At 42.6% G+C, this 21,767-nt stretch overlaps 1 protein-coding gene across 6 annotated transcripts in view; it reads left to right on the forward strand.

Moving 5' to 3' along the window:
- ulk1b (serine/threonine-protein kinase ULK1) overlaps positions 1 to 21,767 on the forward strand; it is a 38,323-nt gene that overhangs the window by 4,784 nt on the left and 11,772 nt on the right. For 2 of the 6 annotated variants that reach the window (XM_023984126.2, XM_023984128.2), the window contains exons 4-17: positions 5,414 to 5,446; positions 8,010 to 8,046; positions 9,029 to 9,202; positions 10,313 to 10,386; positions 12,188 to 12,289; positions 16,321 to 16,379; positions 16,706 to 16,788; positions 16,881 to 16,931; positions 17,121 to 17,212; positions 17,968 to 18,130; positions 19,591 to 19,654; positions 19,777 to 19,863; positions 20,428 to 20,559; positions 21,522 to 21,676. In XM_023984126.2, coding sequence (XP_023839894.1) covers positions 5,414 to 5,446; positions 8,010 to 8,046; positions 9,029 to 9,202; positions 10,313 to 10,386; positions 12,188 to 12,289; positions 16,321 to 16,379; positions 16,706 to 16,788; positions 16,881 to 16,931; positions 17,121 to 17,212; positions 17,968 to 18,130; positions 19,591 to 19,654; positions 19,777 to 19,863; positions 20,428 to 20,559; positions 21,522 to 21,676 — 1,306 coding nt within the window. The remainder of the gene's footprint in view (positions 1 to 5,413; positions 5,447 to 8,009; positions 8,047 to 9,028; positions 9,203 to 10,312; positions 10,387 to 12,187; positions 12,290 to 16,320; positions 16,380 to 16,705; positions 16,789 to 16,880; positions 16,932 to 17,120; positions 17,213 to 17,967; positions 18,131 to 19,590; positions 19,655 to 19,776; positions 19,864 to 20,427; positions 20,560 to 21,521; positions 21,677 to 21,767) is intronic. The other 4 variants (XM_023984129.2, XM_070442373.1, XM_023984127.2 and 1 more) reach the window with 3 other exon arrangements.

The raw sequence follows: 21,767 nt of genomic DNA on the forward strand, positions 1-21,767 counted from the left end.
AACTGCACGAGACGACAAAATGATAGCACAATTCGTAGCATGTTTTGATACAAGAAGCGGGAGTGAGTTTTTAGCGAATCAGAATGCAGAGCACAATGCACCAAAAAAAAAAAAATATGCATTATGAAAATCCGCGAAATAGCGAATCCGCGATAAGTGAACCGCGAAGTGGCGAGGGATCACTGTATATGTAAACAACAGCTGGTGCTAGATATCTAAGGAAGTGTCGCGGTTTTGCTCACATGAGGTAGAGTATCTGATGATAAGCTGTAGACCACACTATCTACCTAGAGTTTTCATCTGTATTTTTCGTAGCTGTCTACATACCACCACAGACTGATGCTGGCACTAAGACCGCATTCAATGAGCTGTAGTCTGCCATAAGCAAACAGGAAACCACTCATCCAGAGGCGGCGCTCCTAGTGGTCAGGGACTTTAATGCAGGGAAACTAATGTGCAACCAGAGGGGGGGAAAACTCTGGACCGCCTTTTCTCCACAAACAGAGACGAGTACAAAGCTCTCCCTCACCCTCCATTTGGCAATCTGACCATAATTCTATCCTCCTAATTCCTGCTTACAAGCGAATATTAAAGCAGGAATCACCAGTGACTCGATCAATAAAAAAGTGGTCAGATGAAGCAGATGCTAAGCAACAGGACTGTTTTGCTAGCACAGACTGGAATATGTTCCAGGATTCTTCCGATGGCATTGAGGAGTACACCACATCAGGCATTGGCTTCATCAATAAGTGCATCGATGACGTTGTCCCCACAGTGACCGTACGTACATGCATTGGATTACAGGCAACATCGGCACTGAGTTAAACGCTAGAGCTGCCGCTTTCAAGGAGCGGGATTCTAACCCGGAAGCTTATAAGAAATCCCACTATGCCCTCCGATGAACCATTAAACAGGCAACGCGTCAGTACAGGACTAAGATCTAATCATACTACACCGGCTCAGAAGCTCGTCGGATGTGGCAGGGCTTGCAAACCATTGCAGACTACAAAGGGAAGCCCAGCCGAGAGCTGCCCAGTGACACAAGCCTACCAGATGAGCTAAACTACTTCTATGCTCGCTTTGAGGCAAATAACACTGAAACAATCATGAGAGCACTAGCTTTTCCGGAAGACTGTATGATCACTCTCTCCGCAGCCGATGTGATTATAGACCTTTTAAATGGGTCAACACTTCACAAGGCCGCAGGGCCAGACGGATTACCAGGACGTGTACTGCGAGGATGCGCTGACCAACTGGCAAGTGTCTTCACTGACCTTTTTAACCTCTTCCTGTCCAAGTCTGTAATACATGTTTTAAGCAGACCACCATAGTCCCTGTGCCCAAGAACACTAGGGTAACCTGCCTAAATGACTACTGACCGTAGCACTCACATCTGTAGCCATTAAGTGCTTTGAAAGGCTGGTCATGGCTCACATTAACACCACTATCCCAGAAACCCTAGACCCACTCCAATTTGCAGATCCACAGATGATGCAATCTCTATTGCACTCCACACTGCCCTTTCCCACCTGGACAAAAGGAACACCTATGTGACAATGCTGTTCATTGACTACAGCTCAGCATTCAGCACCACAGTGCCCTCAAATCTCATCAATAAGCTATGGACCCTGGGACTAAACACCTCCCTCTGCATCTGGATCCTGGACTTTCTGATGGGCCGGCCCCAGGTGGTAAGGGTAGGTAACAACATATCTGCCACGCTGATCCTCAACACGGGGGCCCCTCAGGGGTGTGTGCTTAGTCCCCTCCTGTACTCCCTGTTCACACATGACTGCACGGGCAGGCACGACTCCAACACCATCATTAAGTTTTCCGATGACACAACAATGGTAGGCCTAATCACAGACAACAATGAAACAGCCTATAGGGAGGAGGTCAGAGACCTGGCCATGTGGTGCCAGGACAACAACCTCTCCCTCAACGTGATCAAGACAAAGGAGATGATTGTGGACTACAGGAAGAGGAGGATCGAGCATGCCCCCATTCTCATCGACGGGGCTGTAGTGGAGCAGGTTGAGAGCTTCAAATTCCTTGGTGTCCACATCACCAACAAACTAACATGGTCCAAGCACACCAAGACAGTCATGAAGAGGGCACAACAAAACCTATTCCCCCTCAGGAGACTGAAAAGATTAGGCATGGGTCCTCAGATCCTCAAAGTTCTACAGCTGCACCATTGAGAGCATCACTGCCTGGTATGGCAACTCCTCGGCCTCCGACCGCAAGGCACTACAGATGGTAGTGCGTATGGCCCAGTACATCACTGGGGCCAAGCTTCCATCCAGGACCTCTATACCAGGTGGTGTCAGAGGAAGTCCCTAAAAATGGTCAAATACTCCAGCCACCCTATTCATAGACTTCTCTCTGCTACTGCACGACAAGCTGTACCGGAGCGCCAAGTCTAGGTCCAAGAGGCTTCTAAACAGCTTCTACCCCCCCCAAGCCATACGACTCCTGAACATCTAATCAAACCTACATGTATATATTACCTCAATTACCTCGACTAACTGGTGCCCCCGCACATTGACTCTGTACCGGTACCCCTTGTATATAGTCTCGCTATTGTTATTTTACTGCTGCTCTTTAATTACTTATTTATATTTTTGAAACTGCATTGTTGGTTAGGTGCTTGTAAGTAAGCATTTCACTGTTTTTGGCGCATGTTACTAATAAAAGTTGATTTGATTTAGTATCCAAACTTTTTCAATAGCCTTTCAAATCGTTCCTATACTACAAACTTTTCCAAAACAACAAACCGAGCTCTCCCTAGTTCTGCGTTCAACAGGACGTGACGAGAACACAAGTTGCAATTTCGAAATTTGGTTGTGTATCAGCAGTTTTACTCTTATGTCAGTCAATTAGCCCATGTCAGCTAACATTTTTGGGATTGCTAAAATAGTTTAGCGGCCAGCAATCTAAATGTGTTATTGTTGAGGCCCCTCATTGTCGGGGCCCCCATTGATTTTGTTAGCCTCACTCAGATATCATATTAAAAACTACAAACATTTCTCTCCAACCTATGTCAGGATGCGGGTACGCAGACCCGCGAGCAACTGCGGCCCCTTGTGATGAGTTCAGATTTTGTGGCCCCCGCCCCCATCAAAGTTGCACATCCCTGATCTAGATCATTAGGCTTGCCTTGTCTTTTCCTATTCCACCAGCTTCAAAGTCTTACTGTATTTCATGCTACAGTATTTCTATAAAATTCTAAATTGACTCACATCACATAGATAGGTTTTGTATTTACCTTTGCTGCAGTTAACCTCGTAAAACCATCCGGAAGTCTCGGAAGCTTACATTCTGTTTCACTACAGTCTGGTAATTTTCGAGGCTAGGCTGCTGTAGCCCTCTGGGCAAACATACATGTATGTTTGACCTGTGAGGTACACAGTTCTGTGCATCCCTGCGTGATATGTGCTGCAGTTCACTGGGCTCCTTGGCTCATTGCTACATGTGAGTGGCGTGGTGTATGGAGAAGAAAAGCCATGCCCTGTGTTAAGCTCCTGTGTTGGTAGAACATCTGGCTGGCATGTAGGCCTACACTCCTCTAGGCACGTAGCATTGGGGAGGAGCACTGTATGCATCATTTTCTATTGTATGCTGGTTGTCATAAACAGGATATGTTAGCAGGTCAGTAAGCCAAAACCACCTTGGGCAGACATACTGTATGTCTGTCCCTGCATGCATGGCAAAGTACAATGGAAACCAGATGGCTGGCTGGTGTCTGGCTGCTATCTGGCCAAAAAAACAACTTCAGAAGCTATGACTCAGCAGTAGTTAACTCTGAGATCAGCCAGTACTCTAGCTCTGATTGGCTGTCGAAAGAGACCCTAGGCATGGAGAAGAGCAGGGTCATCTGTTTCTATGTGAAGGGCTTTTTGAAGTGTGCTGCACTGTCTTGTTTTCATAAGGCCTGTGCCATGGCTGACAAGCTGTTGGTAAAACGTAGAGAGAAAAAAGGGTTGCCAGGGCTCAGTAATGCCCATCTGTTTTCAGTGTCAAAAAGCAGCCAAGCTACTAGGGCCGGGACGATAACAGTATCGCGATACTCGTTAGTATCGTGGCAAGGAAACAAAACAGGCTGATTTAACTTCTTTAGGAAAACAGCCCTAATGTTGGAAACAAACATTATGTTGTCATCCAGGGTCACATTTATATATTTTCCAAGCTATATAGCACACAATATTTGACATATAGCAGGTTTTTAAAGGACCACAGAGTTTGGTCTGCTTCTTGTTTTAATATATTCTGATACTGGTATTGTCACAGCCCTACAAGCTACTGAGGTGGGCGTAATATGGCGTACGACTCTAATTGTTTGTTTGTGCTTTGGAAGATAATTTGTTTTGGTTTCAGACAACAGACTTGTACCATCTCTTTAACAGTGAACCTCCCTGGTGGTCCAATATTGCCTTTGTCAGCCAAGTCAAGCTGTCCCCCCACAAAAACCCAATTAGCTTTAATGCAGATGCCTCTCTGAAATGAACGCTCAGACACTGCATACAGTAATTTTTTATTACAGTGCTTTATAATCCATTATACTCTTGACATGCCAACTGTTGCTATGGGGGAAGACTAGCCTATCAGTTTCTAAATTGACCTTTCCTGTTTGTGTGTCATGCAGGCAGCCCCCATATTCATATGGCTCTGTGGCACATTCATGGTACTTCTGAATTTTAGTTAGTCAGGTTAAGCCTTGCTCCCAATATGTTCTATGATGAGCTCAGTTCTATTGGTGTGCTACTTGTGCTGAAGGCAGCAGTACTGGAGAACCCTGTAGAGGTTAGCTAGCTAGATGTTGATCCTCTCCACCTTTAGCTGAATGAGCGCGATGACTCAGATAATCGCTTTAGCATGGTTCACACTTTATCTGTCACAACAGGGGGACCCTCTGAACTCTTGCCCACTCCTGGTCTGCATTAACCTCTGTGACCCCCAGGCAAACACGGCCCATACTGTTAACTCAGCACGGATGGCCCAGGGACTTAGCGTAGTGATGTGCCGTTGCCTCGAGCTCAAACAACTTGAAAAGCCAGTAGTCATTGTAGTGGATTATGTCAAAGAAGATGTAACATAAGTTCCAGTGAGGTAGACTTAAATTTGACTAACATAAATATTTTGATTACACATTCTTCTCTACAAATGTCCCTTTTCAGAAGTCATCCTTCTTAATTTACCCTACCTAGTCCAGTGAAGCAATGACTTTTTACTTAAGTCACCGAGCACAAGTAGGTATGTGCCTTCATCAACTCCTGCTCCATAACACATTGTCACAGGTCCTATTGTTCCTAGTGGCCAAAGTGTTGACATGCGAAAACCTCCGATACCTGGATGTATAGCACTTTTTGTCCTCTGCACCCATCCTGACTTGTGTGTGTTTGTCTCTCTCTAGGAAACGGCCAGTTCTGTGTACCTGGTCATGGAGGTAAGCTTCTGGTGTTGTCATGTTTGTCTTTGTCCCTTGTTTTGGTCTGAGGTTCGACACAAGCACTGCTGCTCTAACTCAACCCTCACGGAGACTGTAATTAGCTAGGTCCTTCGGCTCGCAGGAAACATGAGCATTGGGGAGAGAATTAACTTCTGTATAAAGAAAAAAAAATAAGCTACAGATCCTCGGTTGTGCCTAATCAAATTACAATCAGACCTCAGGACTGCTATTGTGTTCAGTTAGGCTTAGGGTTGAACAATTCGGGGAACTTTCTATAATTCCCTGGTTTCCCAAAATCCCAGTTGGAGGAATCCAGAGAATCAGGAGGGTTGGTATATGCAGGAAAACAGGAATCCTCCAACATGGATTTCTGGGGAAAAAAGGGGAATTTATTGAAAGGTCCCCGAATTTTACAAACCTATTTACAGTGGAGAAAAGAAAAATTATGTGAACCCTTTAGAATTACCTGGATTTCTGCATAAATTGGTCATAAAATTTGATCTGATCTTCATCTAAGTCACAACAATAGACAAACAGTCTGCTTAAACTAATACTACACAAACAATTATACATTTTCATGTCTTTATTGAACACACCGTGTAAACATTCACAGTGCAGGGTGGGAAAAGTATGTGAACCCTTGGATTTAATAACTGGTTGACCCTCCTTTTGGCAGCAATAACCTCAACCAAACGTTGTCTGTAGTTGTGGATCAGACCTGCACAACGGTCAGGAGGAATTTTGGACCATTCCTCTTTACAAAACTGTTTAAATTCAGCAATATTCGTGGGGTATCTGGTGTGAACCGCTCTCTGGAGGTCATGCCACAGCATCTCAAATCGGGATGAGGTCAGGAGGTGAAGGTGTATTTTCTTCTGTTGAAGCTATTCTGTTGTTGATTTACTTCTGTGTTTGGGTCGTTGTCCTGTTGCATCACCCAACTTCTGTTGAGCTTCAATTGGCAGACAGATAGCCTTACATTCCCCTGCAAAATGTATTGATAAACTTGAAGTCATTTTTCTGTTGATGATAGCAGCTGTCCAGGCCCTGAGGCAGCAAAGCAGACCCAACCTATGATGCTCCCTCCACCATATTTTACAGTTGGGATGAGGTTGTGCTGTGCCTTTTTTTTCTCCACACATAGTGTTGTGTGTTCCTTCCAAACAACTCAACTTTAGTGTAATCTGTCCAAGAATATTTTGCCAGTAGCGCTGTGGAACATCCAGAGTTATTTTGCTAACTTCAGACGTGCAGCGTTGTTTTGTTTTTTGGACAGCAGTGGCTTCATCCGTGGTGTCCTCTCATGAACACCATTCTTGTTTAGTGTTTTACGTGTCGTAGACTCGTCAACAGGGATGTTAGCATGTTCCAGAGATTTCTGCAAGTATTTAGCTGACACTCTAGGATTCTTCTTAACCTCATTGAGCATTCTGTGCTGTGCTCTTGCAGTCATCCTTGCAGTACGGCCACTCCTAGGGAGAGCAGCAACAGTGCTGAACTTTCTCCATTTATAGACAATTAGTTTTACCGTGGACTGATGCACATCAAGGCTTTTAGATACTTTTGTAACCCTTTCCAGCTTTATTCAAGTCAACCATTCTTAATCTTAATCTCTTTTGTTCGAGGCATGGTTCACGTCATGCAATGCTTCTTGAGAATAGCAAACTCAAGTTTTGTGAGGGTTTTTTATAGAGCAGGGCAGCTCTAACCAACATCTCCAATCTCGTCTCATTGATTGGACTCCAAGTTAGCTGACTCCTGACTCCAATTAGCTTTTGGAGATGTCATTAGCCTAGGGGTTCACATACTTTTTACAACCTACACTGTGAATGTTTAAATTATGTATTCAATATAGACAAGAAAAATACAATAATGTGTGTGTTATTAGTAGAAGCACACTGTGTTTGTCTATGGTTGTGACTTAGATGAAGATTTAATTTTTATGACCAATTTATGCAGAAATCCAGGTAATTCCAAAAGGTTCACATACTTTTTCTTGCCACTGTAGGCTAGTAGGTTTCATGGGTTCCATTGGGTCATGTCAACTTAACCGCCCTCCATCTGAGGGTTGTGACTATACACCTCAGTAGTTTAACAAAATAAAAGACCCAATTCCTGCTGAACTCAACTTGATTGTTTTTCTAGCTTTCTTGTTAAACAGGAACTTGTATGTCTTACAGGGTGAAGTGACACAAGACAAAACCTTTTCAGGGTTACACAAAGGAGTCAAAAGACCACCTGTGGTCCAAACTTACCCCACCCAATGACCAGGCTTCATTCATATTAATGCTGCACCATCAGTGTCATTCAGTTAGCCGCCACCCCTCTCTCTCACACTCACACACACCTCCTTAGTGAGGAGTATTATCTATCTATCCCCATTAGGGCTGTCCCTGACTAAAACTTTGTACATTTGCTAAAAAAATATATTTGATTGAGGGAAATGTCAGACATTTAAAGCCTTAATGTTTCTTCAGCAATTCAACCTCTGTGTGTGTTGCTCTCTGCTGATTGTATGTCTCCTAATGTCATTCCCTTTCATCTTTCTATCTTTCTCTAGTACTGCAATGGTGGGGACCTAGCGGACTATCTCCACTGTAAGTGCACTATTTCATCTGTCAAAAGCCCAAAGAAGCTCTCATTAGAATTGCTTGTTTTCCTTCAGTTGCGCCTCTGTAGCACATATTGTGGTAAATTCAGTGGGGGAAGGTTTCAGAGCACACATTGAAATGGGGGAAGGTTTCAGAGCACACAYTGAAATGGGGGAAGGTTTCAGAGCACACAATGAAATGGGGGAAGGTTTCAGAGCACACAATGAAATGGGGGAAGGTTTCAGAGCACACAATGAAATGGGGGAAGGTTTCAGAGCACACAATGAAATGGGGGAAGGTTTCAGAGCACACAATGAAATGGGGGAAGGTTTCAGAGCACACAGTGACTGGAGCCAGCTTGTGTGTGTGGAAAAAGCTGGGTATATTGAAAGTCACCTAGAGCATCAAGGCAGAGTATTAGAGTATGTTGGCAAAGTGAAAATGAAAGCTGGGATGATGTAATGGTGGGTAATGAGGGTGTGGGCTGAAACAACCAGGCCTCTGAATTTAGCACAGGAAGTTTAGGCCCTCCCTAGGTTGCTTGTTTATTTAGACTCCAGTCCCAGGCTACAGGGAAGCTGTGTTTTGATAGGCTGCTGGGGAACAGGAACAGGTCTGGTGTTTCTGTTAGGATGCAAGGGGGGAACGCTGTCTGACTTCCACAGACGACTGAGAGGGAGGGAGGGATTCTGACACCATCTCTGGGCCAGGGAAGTGATTGGAGAGAGAGGTCAGTGCGGTGATGAACGGTGAGAGCCAGAGGAAGGTGGAATGAGAGACGATGCCTCGTCTGCGCCTGTTTTTGCCGTTACATTTGGAAGTGAAATGAACATGCTTGTTATGGCTAACCACACGACAGTCAAATGGCACCAAAAATAAAGTTCAGTATTGAAAAATAACAATTTACATACTCAACCTTATTTGACTATCAAAAGTATTTTATTTTCCCTTAATGGCAGTCTGTCCTGTCCCACCCCTCCACCCCTAGCCAAGGGCACCCTGAGTGAGGACACTATCCAAGTGTTCCTGCAGCAGATAGCCGGGGCCATGAGGGTGCTGCAGGCCAAGGGGATCATTCACAGAGACCTCAAACCACAGAACATTCTGCTCTCCTACCCCGCAGGACGCAAGTCCCACTCCACCAACACCTGCATCAAGATAGGTAAGGGAGTGTGTGTGCACATGCTCAGTAATGCATCATATAAATGATAGAGACGTGTTCAATCCTATAGCTGTGAAGAATGAATGAGTGCAGGGCTGAAGACTGAAGAACATTATTTTATACATCGTTAGACCTTACTCATATTAATCCCTCTCAAGCCCATGTATCCTGCAGCCAGAATTGATTGCCTTTGTGAAGACTGAAGCATGCTTCACAACAGACTGCTATAATCCTGATACTTATTTTGAAACTTGCTCATTTATTTTTGTGTGGATATTTCTCAGTGCCCATTGATCTTGAATGTTAGCCTTTTTAACCCCCAAAGGTCGATGTACGCGCCCCCACAAATCAAATTAGCATTAAACAAAATCCCCATAAAAAATCTGTCAGGCATCTGCCTATGTTGCAGTTCTGCATCTGTGATGAAAGGTGACAGAGCTAGAGCAGTGTTTGTCAGACTGAGACATCCCGAAAATTGTTCTTCACACAAAATCGTCTGTAGCATCGGAACGGTTTGGCCTACACACTAATATGACCCCTCTATGGTAAGATGAGACTCTCACAAACACGTACATGTTGCTTTAGGACGCCCACAGGTCTCACAAGACTTGTATGAAGGTCCCCGGTACCAGTTGAAAAAATGAATGGCACTATCTGTTGTTCCATGTAGTGAATCTGTTATTCAATGCGTTTGTATGGGCTAATAGCAGTAAGGCCTAAAAAATTATATATATTTATTTTGATACTTCAAGGGGTCTCAACACTTAAAATCAAATAGCTAAATGATCCTTGGTATGACCTTAAAACAATTTCATATAGTTTAGTAGAGGTGTTTTGACTGATTTCTTGTCAATGCTAATATTACAAAAAATCGCTAGCTAATCAACAACTATAACAGTGTATTTGAGAGACAAGTGCTCATTGTGCAAATGTATTTGTTGCAATAAACATTTGGAGAAGATGTATAGTTTATATGTTATCAGCAATCTAAGCCAACCCTGTCTTTTACACCATAGTTGCGCTCGCGTCGGTTTTGTTGCTAAACAACCAACCTGTTTATTGCTGAATCATCTTTTCCTCCTCCTCTCTCTCTCTTATTCCTCTCTCCAGCTGACTTTGGGTTTGCACGGTACCTTCAGAACAACATGATGGCTGCTACTCTGTGTGGGTCCCCTATGTACATGGTGAGCACTTCTAGTTCCTTACACACCCTCAAACTGCCTATGGTCATACTCCCGAGTTGCGCAGCTGTCTAAAGCACTGCAGGAGGTGTCACTACAGTACCTTGTTCAAATCCAGGCTGTACCACATCCGGCCGTGATTGGGAGTCCCATAGGGCGGCGCACAATTGGCCCAGCGTCGTCTGGGTTTGGCCTGGGTAGGCCGTCATTGTAAATAAGAATTTGTTTTTAATTGACTTGCCTAGTTAACTTCTTACGGCTGAAATCCCGTTAACGGGATCGATTTGACAACAGCCAGTGAAAGTGCAGGGCGCCAAATTCAAACAACAGAAATCTCATAATTAAAATTCCTCAAACATACAAGTATTATACATCATTTTAAAGATGAACTTGTTAATCCCACCACAGTGTCCGATTTCAAAAAGGCTTTACGACAAAAACATACCATGCGATTGTTAGGTCAGCGCCTAGTCACAGAAAAACACAGCCATTTTTTCAGCCAAAGAGAGGAGTCACAAAAAGCAGAAATAGAAATAAAATGATTCACTAACCTTTGATGATCTTCATCAGATGGCACTCATAGGACTTCATGTTACACAATACATGTATGTTTTGTTCGATAAAGTTCATATTTATATCCAAAATCTCAGTTTACATTGGCGTGTTATGTTCAGAAATGCATTGTCTCAAACTAACATCCGGTGAAAGTGCAGAGCCACATCAAATTATAGAAATACTCATCATAAATGTTGATGAAAATACAAGTGTTATGCATGGAATTAAAGATATACTTCTCCTTAATGCAACCGCTGTGTCAGATTTCAAAAAAGTTTTACGGAAAAAGCACACCATGCAATAGTCTGAGTACAGCGCTCAGGCACCAAAACAAGCCATACAGATACATGCCGTGTTGTGAAGTCAACAGAAGTCAGAAATAGCACTATAAATATTCACTTACCTTTGATGATCTTCATCGGAATGCACTCCCAGGAATCCCAGTTCCACAATAAATGTTTTTTGTTCGATAAAGTCCATCATTAATGTCCAAATACCTCCTTTTTGTTTGCGCGTTTAGTTCACAAATCCAAGTTCACGATGCGCAGGCACTTAGTCCAGACGAAAAGTCAAAAAGTTCCATTACAGTTCGTATAAACATGTCAAACGATGTATAGAATCAATCTTTAGGATGTTTTTATCATAAATCTTCAATAATATTCCAACCGGACTATTTCTTTGTCTTTTAGAAATGAAAAGGAACGTAGCTCGCGCTCACGGCCGTGCGCATGACTTAGCTCATGGCATTCTGCCAGACCTCTTAGTCAAACAGCTCTTATTCGCTCCCCCTTCCCAGTAGAAGCCTGAAACAAGGTTCTAAAGACTGTTGACATCTAGTGGAAGCCTTAGGAAGTGCAATCGGACCAAATTTACACTATCTTGGATAGGCAAAGACTTGAAAACCTACAAACCTCAGATTTCCCACTTCCTGGTTGGATTTTTTTCTCTGGTTTTTGCCTGCCATATGTGTTCTGTTATACTCACAGACATCATTCAAACAGAACTTCAGAGTGTTTTATATCCAAATCTACTAATAATATGCATATCTTAGCTTCTGGGCCTGAGTAGCAGGCAGTTTACTCTGGGCACGCTTTTCATCTGAACGTGAAAATAGCGCCCCCAGCCATAAGAAGTTAAATAAAGGTTAAATACAGCATTTTTATTTATTTTTATGTTTTATCTGCCATTAGGTACAATGTTTGATATGTGTCATGTGTGCAACTCTGAAATGTTTTTCTGTATCCACCAGGCACCTGAAGTCATCATGTCTCAGAACTATGATGCCAAGGCTGACCTGTGGAGCATAGGAACCATTTTGTTCCAGTGTCTGACAGGGAAAGCCCCGTTTCAGGTGAGCACCATAGTCCTAACGATATAAGACTCAATCATACGCAGATATACCCAACTCAAAGAGAGGGTGTTTAAATGTTTAAAATTAATCCACTCAATGCAGAAACGGGTCATTCAGAGAGGGAGAGAGAGAAACAGACCCCCCCCCGTAGCATATTGCCTGTTTCTGTTTGAGTCTTTTATTGAAGAATGTGAAACAATGTTGTCTATTTGCTGCTTTTCATTCAATCAATCATGTAGCTGTTCTTTAGGCTATGTCCTAAAATTAATTAATTAATATGGTCAGAATGTTATACTTTGTAGCATAGGCTTCTGGTTTTATGAAAATATTACATCTGGTGAAAGGCCAACGACATTTGGTCCTTTCAAGACTGTTACATGACATTAGAAATGGAAACATTGTGATTTCAGAGACACAAGGTAACAATAGTTTATGATTAAAGGGACCAGAGTCCATCTGTTACCATCATCATTATCATGATTTACATCATTCAAAATCACCAAATAATGTATTTAGAAGCCCACTAGGCTACTAACTTGTTGTCATTAAATGTCCTGGATAATAGAAAGGACATACCTTTGGGTGTTCCTACAACAGCCTAGGCTATCCTACACAGTCACGCAAAGTAGCCGACCTCRGTGTCCAATCCCATGCACAGAAACATATGAAAACATTAACTCATTGCCTTGATGCCTTCTCTGTTAAATATTTTAGACCCYGGTGGTTTCTCTGTTAAATMTKTWAGAYCCYGGTGGTTTCTCTGTTAAATCTTTTAGACCCTGGTGGTTTCTCTGTTAAATCTGTAAGACCCTGGTGGTTTCTCTGTTAAATCTTTTAGACCCTGGTGGTTTCTCTGTTAAATCTTTTAGACCCTGGTGGTTTCTCTGCTAAATATTTTAGACCCTACTGTAAATCTGTAGACAATAGCAGATAATCAACATAAATGTAGGGGTATTGGATTGGATCTTAGCGGATCACAACTTCCCTCGCTCTGCGAATGAGACGTCAACATGTTCTGGACACCGTTTTCCGCACTGGGTGTTTTTGCATCTTATTCTATATCACAACAGCTGTTTGTCACTTGACTGTCAAGTATTTCCTGGATCAGCTGGAAATTATCCAGGATGGTTGACAATATCACAGGCCTAACTAAACAGTTGGATACCAAATGCGCATCCAACAGGTAGGTCGATTAACTTTGGCATAGCCTATTGAAGAACATACAAAAGTTAGGTGACTCTTTCAGGAAGAAGCATTTGAATTTTGGATTTGTGTCCCATGAAAACTGTTTTCATCGCGTAGCCTAAAATATCAATATGAACGTTTGATAAAGCGGTGCTGCCGTTAATAACGCACTTCTTATAGACTCAGCTAGGCTTGTCCCGCTGATGGCCCATAAGGGGTTGGAAGGAAATATCAAGGAATTATCATAGGCCTATTTTTATTATATTGATAGTTAGATTCCATTAAGCAATTGAAAGTAAATGAATTATTACACACTTGAAATAACTTAATTCTTTCTGTGAACGTTTTAAATATATTCATATATTAATAGGCTATCGATTTCAAGTTATTCACCCAACCTTGATTTATTTTCTGTCTCTAAAAGGAAGACAACGATTGCAGTTCATTAAAAAATATATATGTTAAACAATATTCTGCCCATTTGAACAAATGTATTTTAAGACATACAGTGGAGCAAAAAGTATTTAGTCAGCCACCAATTGTGCAAGTTCTCCCACTTAAAAAGATGAGAGAGGCCTGTAATTTTCATCATAGGTACACTTCAACTATGACAGACAAAATGAGAGAGAAAAATCCAGAAAATCACATTGTAGGATTTTTAATGAATTTATTTGCAAATTATGGTGGAAAATAAGTATTTGGTCAATAACAAAAGTTTATCTCAATACTTTGTTATATACCCTTTGTTGGCAATGACAGAGGTCAAATGTTTTCTGTAAGTCTTCACAAGTTTTCACACACTGTTGCTGGTATTTTGGCCCATTCCTCCATGCAGATCTCCTCTAGAGCAGTGATGTTTTGGGGCTGTTGCTGGGCATCACAGACTTTCAACTCCTCCAAAGATTTTCTATGGGGTTGAGATCTGGAGACTGGCTAGGCCACTCCAGGACCTTACGAAGCCACTCCTTCGTTGCCCGGGCGGTGGTTGTTGGGATCATTGTCATGCTGAAAGACCCAGCCACGTTTCATCTTCAATGCCCTTGCTGATGAAAGGAGGTTTTCACTCAAAATCTCACGATACATGGCCCCATTCATTCTTTCCTTTACACGGATCAGTCGTCCTGGTCCCTTGCAGAAAAACAGCCCCAAAGCATGATGTTTCACCCCCATGCTTCACAGTAGGTATGGTGTTCTTTGGATGCAACTCAGCATTCTTTGTCCTCCAAACACGACGAGTTGAGTTTTTACCAAAACGTTCTATTTTGGTTTCATCTGACCATATGACATTCTCCCAATCTTCTTCTGGATCATCCAAATGCTCTCTAGCAAACTTCAGACGGGCCTGGACATGTACTGGCTTAAGCAGGGGGACACGTCTGGCACTGCAGGATTTGAGTCCCTGGCGGCATAGTGTGTTACTGATGGTAGGCTTTGTTACTTTGGTCCCAGCTCTCTGCAGGTCATTCACTAGGTCCCCCCGTGTGGTTCTGGGATTTTTGTTCACCGTTCTTGTGATCATTTTGACCCCACGGGGTGAGATCTTGCGTGGGAGCCCCAGATCGAGGGAGATTATCAGTGGTCTTGTATGTCTTCCATTTCCTAATAATTGCTCCTACAGTTGATTTCTTCAAACCAAGCTGCTTACCTATTGCAGATTCAGTCTTCCCAGCCTGGTGCAGGTCTACAATTTTGTTTCTGGTGTCCTTTGACAGCTCTTTGGTCTTGCCATAGTGGAGTTTGGAGTGTGACTGTTTGAGGTTGTGGACAGGTGTCTTTTATACTGATAACAAGTTCAAACAGGTGCCATTAATACAGGTAACGAGTGGAGGACAGAGGAGCCTCTTAAAGAAGAAGTTACAGGTCTGTGAGAGCCAGAAATCTTGCTTGTTTGTAGGTGACCAAATACTTATTTTCCCCATAATTTGCAAATAAATTCATTAACAATCCTACAATGTGATTTTCTGGATTTTTTTTCTCGATTTTTCTGTCATAGTTGAAGTGTACCTATGATGAAAATTACAGGCCTCTCATCTTTTTAAGTGGGAGAACTTGCACAATTGGTGGCTGACTAAATACTTTTTTGCCCCACTGTACGTGAACAAATATATGAAAACCTTCAGACGCGTTTTAAATGAGTTTACCCACTAATGTATGCTTATGGATTAAATGTGTCAAGTTATTCGCCCAACCCTGTTTTATTTAGGTTATTCTGTTTAAAAGAAAGGCAACGAATGCAGCATTTTTGTATGTATTCAAGCCCTATATTCTGCCTATATGAACAAACTGACCACCAGGCAGCCGTCGTTCCCCAGCCATTTGCACACACTCATTGTACCTCAGGCAATTGCACACACGTGCTTTGCCTGCACTTCAATATTTCAGAATGGTATGGAAGCAATCTGCTTTGGTTTTCTCTTAGAGACTTGGCCAAACAGACCGACTTTTCTCAACAAACCGTCTTATCTCAACAATACTATTTATCCAGCCTTTCCTAAGGCTCTCAGGTAGGTCAAAACATGACAGTCTAATTTAGGGAAACGATAGAGGTGTCTTGTCTCTGAGAGTGAACTACATACAAGTAACCCAAACTGGCCAGACAGGATATTTAAAGGTCAACTGACTGTTTCCACTTCAGATCTTTACACTCTGAAAATAATTTGTGTGCATGCAAACATTCAAGTGATGTTCTGTCTGTATAAAATAAAATATTTGTATTGTATTTGCGAGACGTTCTACTGCACATTTGGAGCTAGTAACATAAGCATTTCACTGCACCTGCTATAACACCTGCAAATCTGTGTACACGACCATTCAACTTTGATTTGATGTGTGTGTGCTACCCGTAGGCTAGCAGTCCCCAGGACCTCCGGCTATTTTATGAGAAAAACAAGAACCTCAGCCCCAAGTAAGTGTTCACCAACTGTCTGTTTTTAGAGACCGAGGGTTCAGATTTCTTAGATTTCTTCTTTCACAGGAGATTGTTTGTTGAATGTTGCTTCCATTTTAATGTACTAATGTTGTGGAAGATCACATTTCATCATTGCCTGTGTTACAAATGACTTTTGATTATCATACTCTCACACACTGCTTTTAGCATCTTTCACTACTACAATCGTAAAATTAACCATTTGTGGCGAATTGCAAAACATGCCCCTGATCAGTTGTTACAGCAGGAATGAAGTGTAAAGTACCATCACGCATTCATGGTGACTTGTGTGTTTCCTCTCCCAGTATCCCCAGAGAGACCTCCTGTCCCCTGAGGCTTCTGCTGCTGGGTCTTCTGCAGCGAAACCACAAGGACCGCATGGACTTTGGTCAGTGGGGCCACACTCATTATTTAAGAGATGTTTCAAATTGATAGGGTAGCATGTTCCTCACTTTCAATCTTTTTCTCTTCTCATTGTAGAGGAGTTCTTCCGTCACCCCTTCCTGGAGGCGAGCTCGTCCATGAAGAAAAGTGAGTAACACTCCTTATTCATCCATCTACCCATCCCTAACTGAAACATCAAAACCATGCCAATATTGATTTTCACTTATTTTCTTGGTGATTTTTGATGGGTTTGACTTAATTGGCTTATCTATCATATCAGAGGACAGTCTGATTTATTACTTTCAGAATTGATATTGATATTTTTCTTTCATACAGCAACTCCTGCTGTGACCATGACGTGCTTTCCCAGCTCCGCTTCAGCCAGCTCCTGTAGCAGCTCTTCCACCTCACACCTGGCCTCCCCACCGGTGAGTGTGTGTGCATCAATATATACATGCTTGTGTGCATGCTATACAGTCTATATACCATGTGTTAGTTTAAAGCATCTTGTAAACAGCGTGATTCAGAGGTGACCATAGTAACTCATCCATGGGGCCTCAGTCTTATCACTGATGATGTGTTCAACTCTGTGTGATCAGGCCCAGCTGTCTGACTCAATGACCCACAGGCAGAATGGACTGTTATTGCCCAACATTTGTTAACTGAAACATACTAGGTTAGAGCTACTGTTGATCAAATCAAATTGTATTTGGTCACATACACATGGTTAGCAGATGTTATTGCGAGTGTAGCGAAATGCTTGTGCTTCTAGTTCTGACAGTGCAGCAATATCTAACAAGTAATCTAACAATTCCCCACCAACTACCTAATACACACAAATCTAAGGAATGGAATAAGAATATATAAATGTATGGGTGAGCAATGACAGAGCGGCATAGGCTAGATGCAATAGATGGTATAAAATACAGTATATACTGTCAAAGTATGTGTTCAGTCTTGGGTTTGGTGTCTGGTATAGGGCTTTTTGTCTAATCTGTAGTGTAATGTGCTGCTGACTGTGACATTTGATGACCCCCTTGTGATTATAGTCTGTTATCAGTGATACTGTATATGGTGGATGGTTGATTATTTGAAACATAGACAGTGATGAGATCTAGTGGGTAGTTCAGGGTCAGTGCTGTGGTCATCGTTCCTGCCTACCTCTCTCTTTCTCTCTCTGCAGCAGTCCCTGGCTGATGTCCAGCAGGTCCGTGCTAAGACACTCACCTCTCCTACCCAGGATTCCCCTGGCTTCCTCCTCAAGGACTCGTCTGGAGGGGGCTGCAGCAGTAAGAACTCCTCCTGTGACACAGACGACTTTGTCATGGTGCCCGCCCACTTTCCCAGTGAGTACACTCTTTACTCTACCAATGTACTCCCGTAGAGCTCAATCAGTGATGTATAGAATCCAGAAATTGAGAGTGAAGTTTAGAATCGATCACTTTCTCTCTGAATAAGAAAATGAAGGTTTAAAGCCAGACTAATAAAATGTTACTTTTTAAAAAATATATCTCGAAATGTATAGATGAAAGATGAATTTGTCATTTGGATCACTTCGAAGTGATACAAATTAAGGTTTTACAAATTATAAGTACAGCAGCATTGTTAAGAAATTGCAGGTAAGATTTATCCAGGTAATTATGACACATGCACTAGGCCGATCTGTCCCTCTGATCCATCCACGACTACAGCAACACAATCTAGCTATATCCCTCTCAATACAAACAAGACTCATAAATGAGAGTTGAGTGATACAGAATAAACATGTAATTTAGCTGACAAATGTATGTCGTAAAGGTTATTAATATTGGCTCTTGGCTGTCTGTGTGTCTGTCTGCGACAGCTGATGATTTGCAGATTTGAAACCACTGGTGGGTCTGTTGTTAGAGTTGCTTTGATGTTGCTAGCTTGAGCTTCTGAATGAATTGTGGGCAATTTTCATTCAGCAAGGGATTGAGAATATTTTCCTAGTGCAGCACTTGCTAGTTTGACCATATTTCAGACTTCTCAGCACGATCTGTGCCAGCAGCATGCCGGACACTCTGGATAATATTCACGAAAGCCAGTTCTGTCTACTGGTAAGTGAAGCAAGCTAGCTAGGAAACAGATAGATCTGACCACACACGCATTGCTTGCAAAATGTGCATAGCCTACCGTTGGATGATTAGCTTACAGCTAAATAAACGTTCATGCTCTTGCAAATTTATCTGGAGTTGCTAGCTGGCTTATTGTTTTCCTCTTGGATGTGGAGTTGATTCTATTTATTCTGTTTATTCTATTGCAACCTTTTTGATGGCGAATTTATTAAACCCTATAGTTGCTGAGTGTCAACTTTTCCAGGCAAGTGTTTGCACAGCAAGAGATCAAGCTTATAACAGCGCTACCATTGCATGGCAGTAGACGGCCTATATTGTTGAACTTGTCTACGTCAATTAGAATTACATTTTACTGCTGCAACGTTCATAGCTGACTCACTTGTAAATTGTAATTTTTATTCAGTAGAGTAACCTACATGCTTGTTGTAGGCTACAAGCAAACGAGAAAACCAGCTGTCTGGTACTGACTGATGGAAGGGTGGCTGGCCCAGCAGCCACATGAGAACTCTCAGATAGAGCACATTATGATGTCTTGTCTGGGTTTGTTTACATTATGTCTTGCCTGGTTTTGTTTTGTCGCCTCGACAATTTGATATTTCATAATCACAAATGATTTAAATGAGACATACTAAGTCTGGATTTAAGGATGTAGTAGGTTTCTACTCCAAGGTTTCATCAGTTTGGTTTGATGTGTTGCCATGGTTTCTCAGCAGGTGAGCTCACCTGTGAGGGGCCTACTGGAAAGGTGTTCCACGACAGTCTGATGAACAGCGGGTGAGTTTAGTGGTCAGGGTCGTACCTGGATGCTGATGGGAAATGCACCCAATCCTACTTCTTCATAGTAATATAATATACATTATAATCACAAAACTCTTGTGTTCTCAACTCTTCATTAGCTCTCTGCTAGCCTTTGGTGGCCTGGGCAGTCAGGGCAAGACCCCACCCCACTCCCCCTCCTACAGTGGCTCCCCCAATCCTATCAGGTAAGAGCAAAACACACTCTTACTGGAAAGGAATTCATTCTCAGTGTTCAGACAGATGAACCCATCTAGACATGCTAGTCAGGTCACCCTGGTAGCTGGTGGTGTATTGTGCACTGAAAGCAATGATATACCCTTCTATAGTAAGAGGATTAATGTGTAAGGCTCGATGACCGGAAGGTCAGTAAAGAACAAATTCTTATTTACAATTCATGGCCTACACCAGCCAAACCCTGTGCGCCGTCCTATGGGACTCCCAATCACGGACGGTTGTGATACAGCCTGGATTCGAACCAGGGTGTCTGTAGTGAAACCTCTAGCACTGAGATGCAGTGCCTTATACCGCTGCGCCACTCGGTTGGCCAGTAGGTCAACCCCAAAGCAAGGGCTCTCTCACTCTCTCATTCTCTCTCTGTCTCTGTGTCTCTCTGTCTCTGTGTGTGTGTGTGTGTATATACCACACACTTATACATAGATTTATTTATTTTTTGCCGTTTCACTCTCTTAATGCATTTAACAGATGGAATGGTTAAACGTAACCAACTCCCCCTTTCTCTCTTCTTTCAGTCGGCCTAACGAGTTCTCTGGCAGTAACTATGGTCAGTCGGTGCCCATTCCGGTTCCCACTCAGGTCCAAAACTACCAGCGTATGGAGCAGAACCTCCATTCCCCCAGCCAGGACAGCTCCCCACAGTCAGTGTATGTGCCTTCAGAAAGTATTCACACCCCTTAACTTTTTCCACATTTTGTTTCACAATACCCCATAATGTCAAAGTATTAGTATTCAACCTTTTTGTTAAGACAAGCCTAAATAAGTTCAGGAGTAAACATTTGCTTAACAAGTCACATAATATGTTGCAGGGACTCACTGTGCAATAATAGTGTTTAACATGAATTTTGAATGACTACCTCATCTCTGTACCCCACACATACAATCATCTGTTGTAAAGTCCCTCAGTCGAGCAGTGTATTTAAAACACATCACTGAGTATCACGATTCATATTTTCAAGCATGGTGATGGCTGCATCATGTTATGGTATGCTTGTCATCGGCAAGGACTAGTTGTTTAGGATAAAAAATAAACGGAATAGAGCTAAGAACAGTCAAAGTCCTAGAGGAAAACCTGGTTCAGTCTGCTTTCCAACAGACACTGGGAGACAAATTGAACCTTTCAGCAGGACATAACCTAAAACACAAGGCCAAATATACACTGGAGTTGCTTACCAAGAAGACATTGGCCTAGTTACAATTTTGACTTAAATTGTCTTGAAAATCTATGGCAAGACAAAAAATGGCTATCTAGCAGTGATCAACAACCAACTTGGCAGAGCTTGAAAAATGTTGTACAATCCAGGTTGGCAAAGTTCTTAGAGGCTTACCCAGAAAGACTCACAGCTGTAATCACTGCCAAAGGTGATTCTAACGTTTATCTAATCAATTTGGAATTGATCATTTGGAATTTGGAATAACACAACAAAATGTGGAATAAGTCATGGAGTATGAATACTTTCTGAAAGCACTGCAGATTTACATGCATTATTTACACACACGCTTATATAAACCTATAGTCTCCTCTGGCACAGTAGTATAATTTCTGGCTTGGCGGTAATAGGGAATATTGTCTTATTTTGTGACTTCTCTGTTTCTCTCCCCACCACAGGCTGTCCACCCCAGTGCGCCGCTGTAGCAGCAATAGTTCACTGGGATTCGGAAGGACTGGCCCATCTCTGCCTTACCCAGGAGGCCACGGGGCCTTGGCTGGCCTCCGCAGGCTGTCTGTAGGAGGGGCCAGACCCTTCCAGCTTTCACCTCAAGGTCTGCCAGAGTGCACTGATGTGTCATAAAATGTCTCTTTTTTTTCTCTCCTCTTATTATTCTTCTTTCTTCCCCCCCCCCCCCTCTCTCA

This window comes from Salvelinus sp. IW2-2015, linkage group LG4q.1:29 (assembly GCF_002910315.2).
Source record: "Salvelinus sp. IW2-2015 linkage group LG4q.1:29, ASM291031v2, whole genome shotgun sequence".
In the NCBI taxonomy this organism is placed as follows: domain Eukaryota; kingdom Metazoa; phylum Chordata; class Actinopteri; order Salmoniformes; family Salmonidae; genus Salvelinus; species Salvelinus sp. IW2-2015.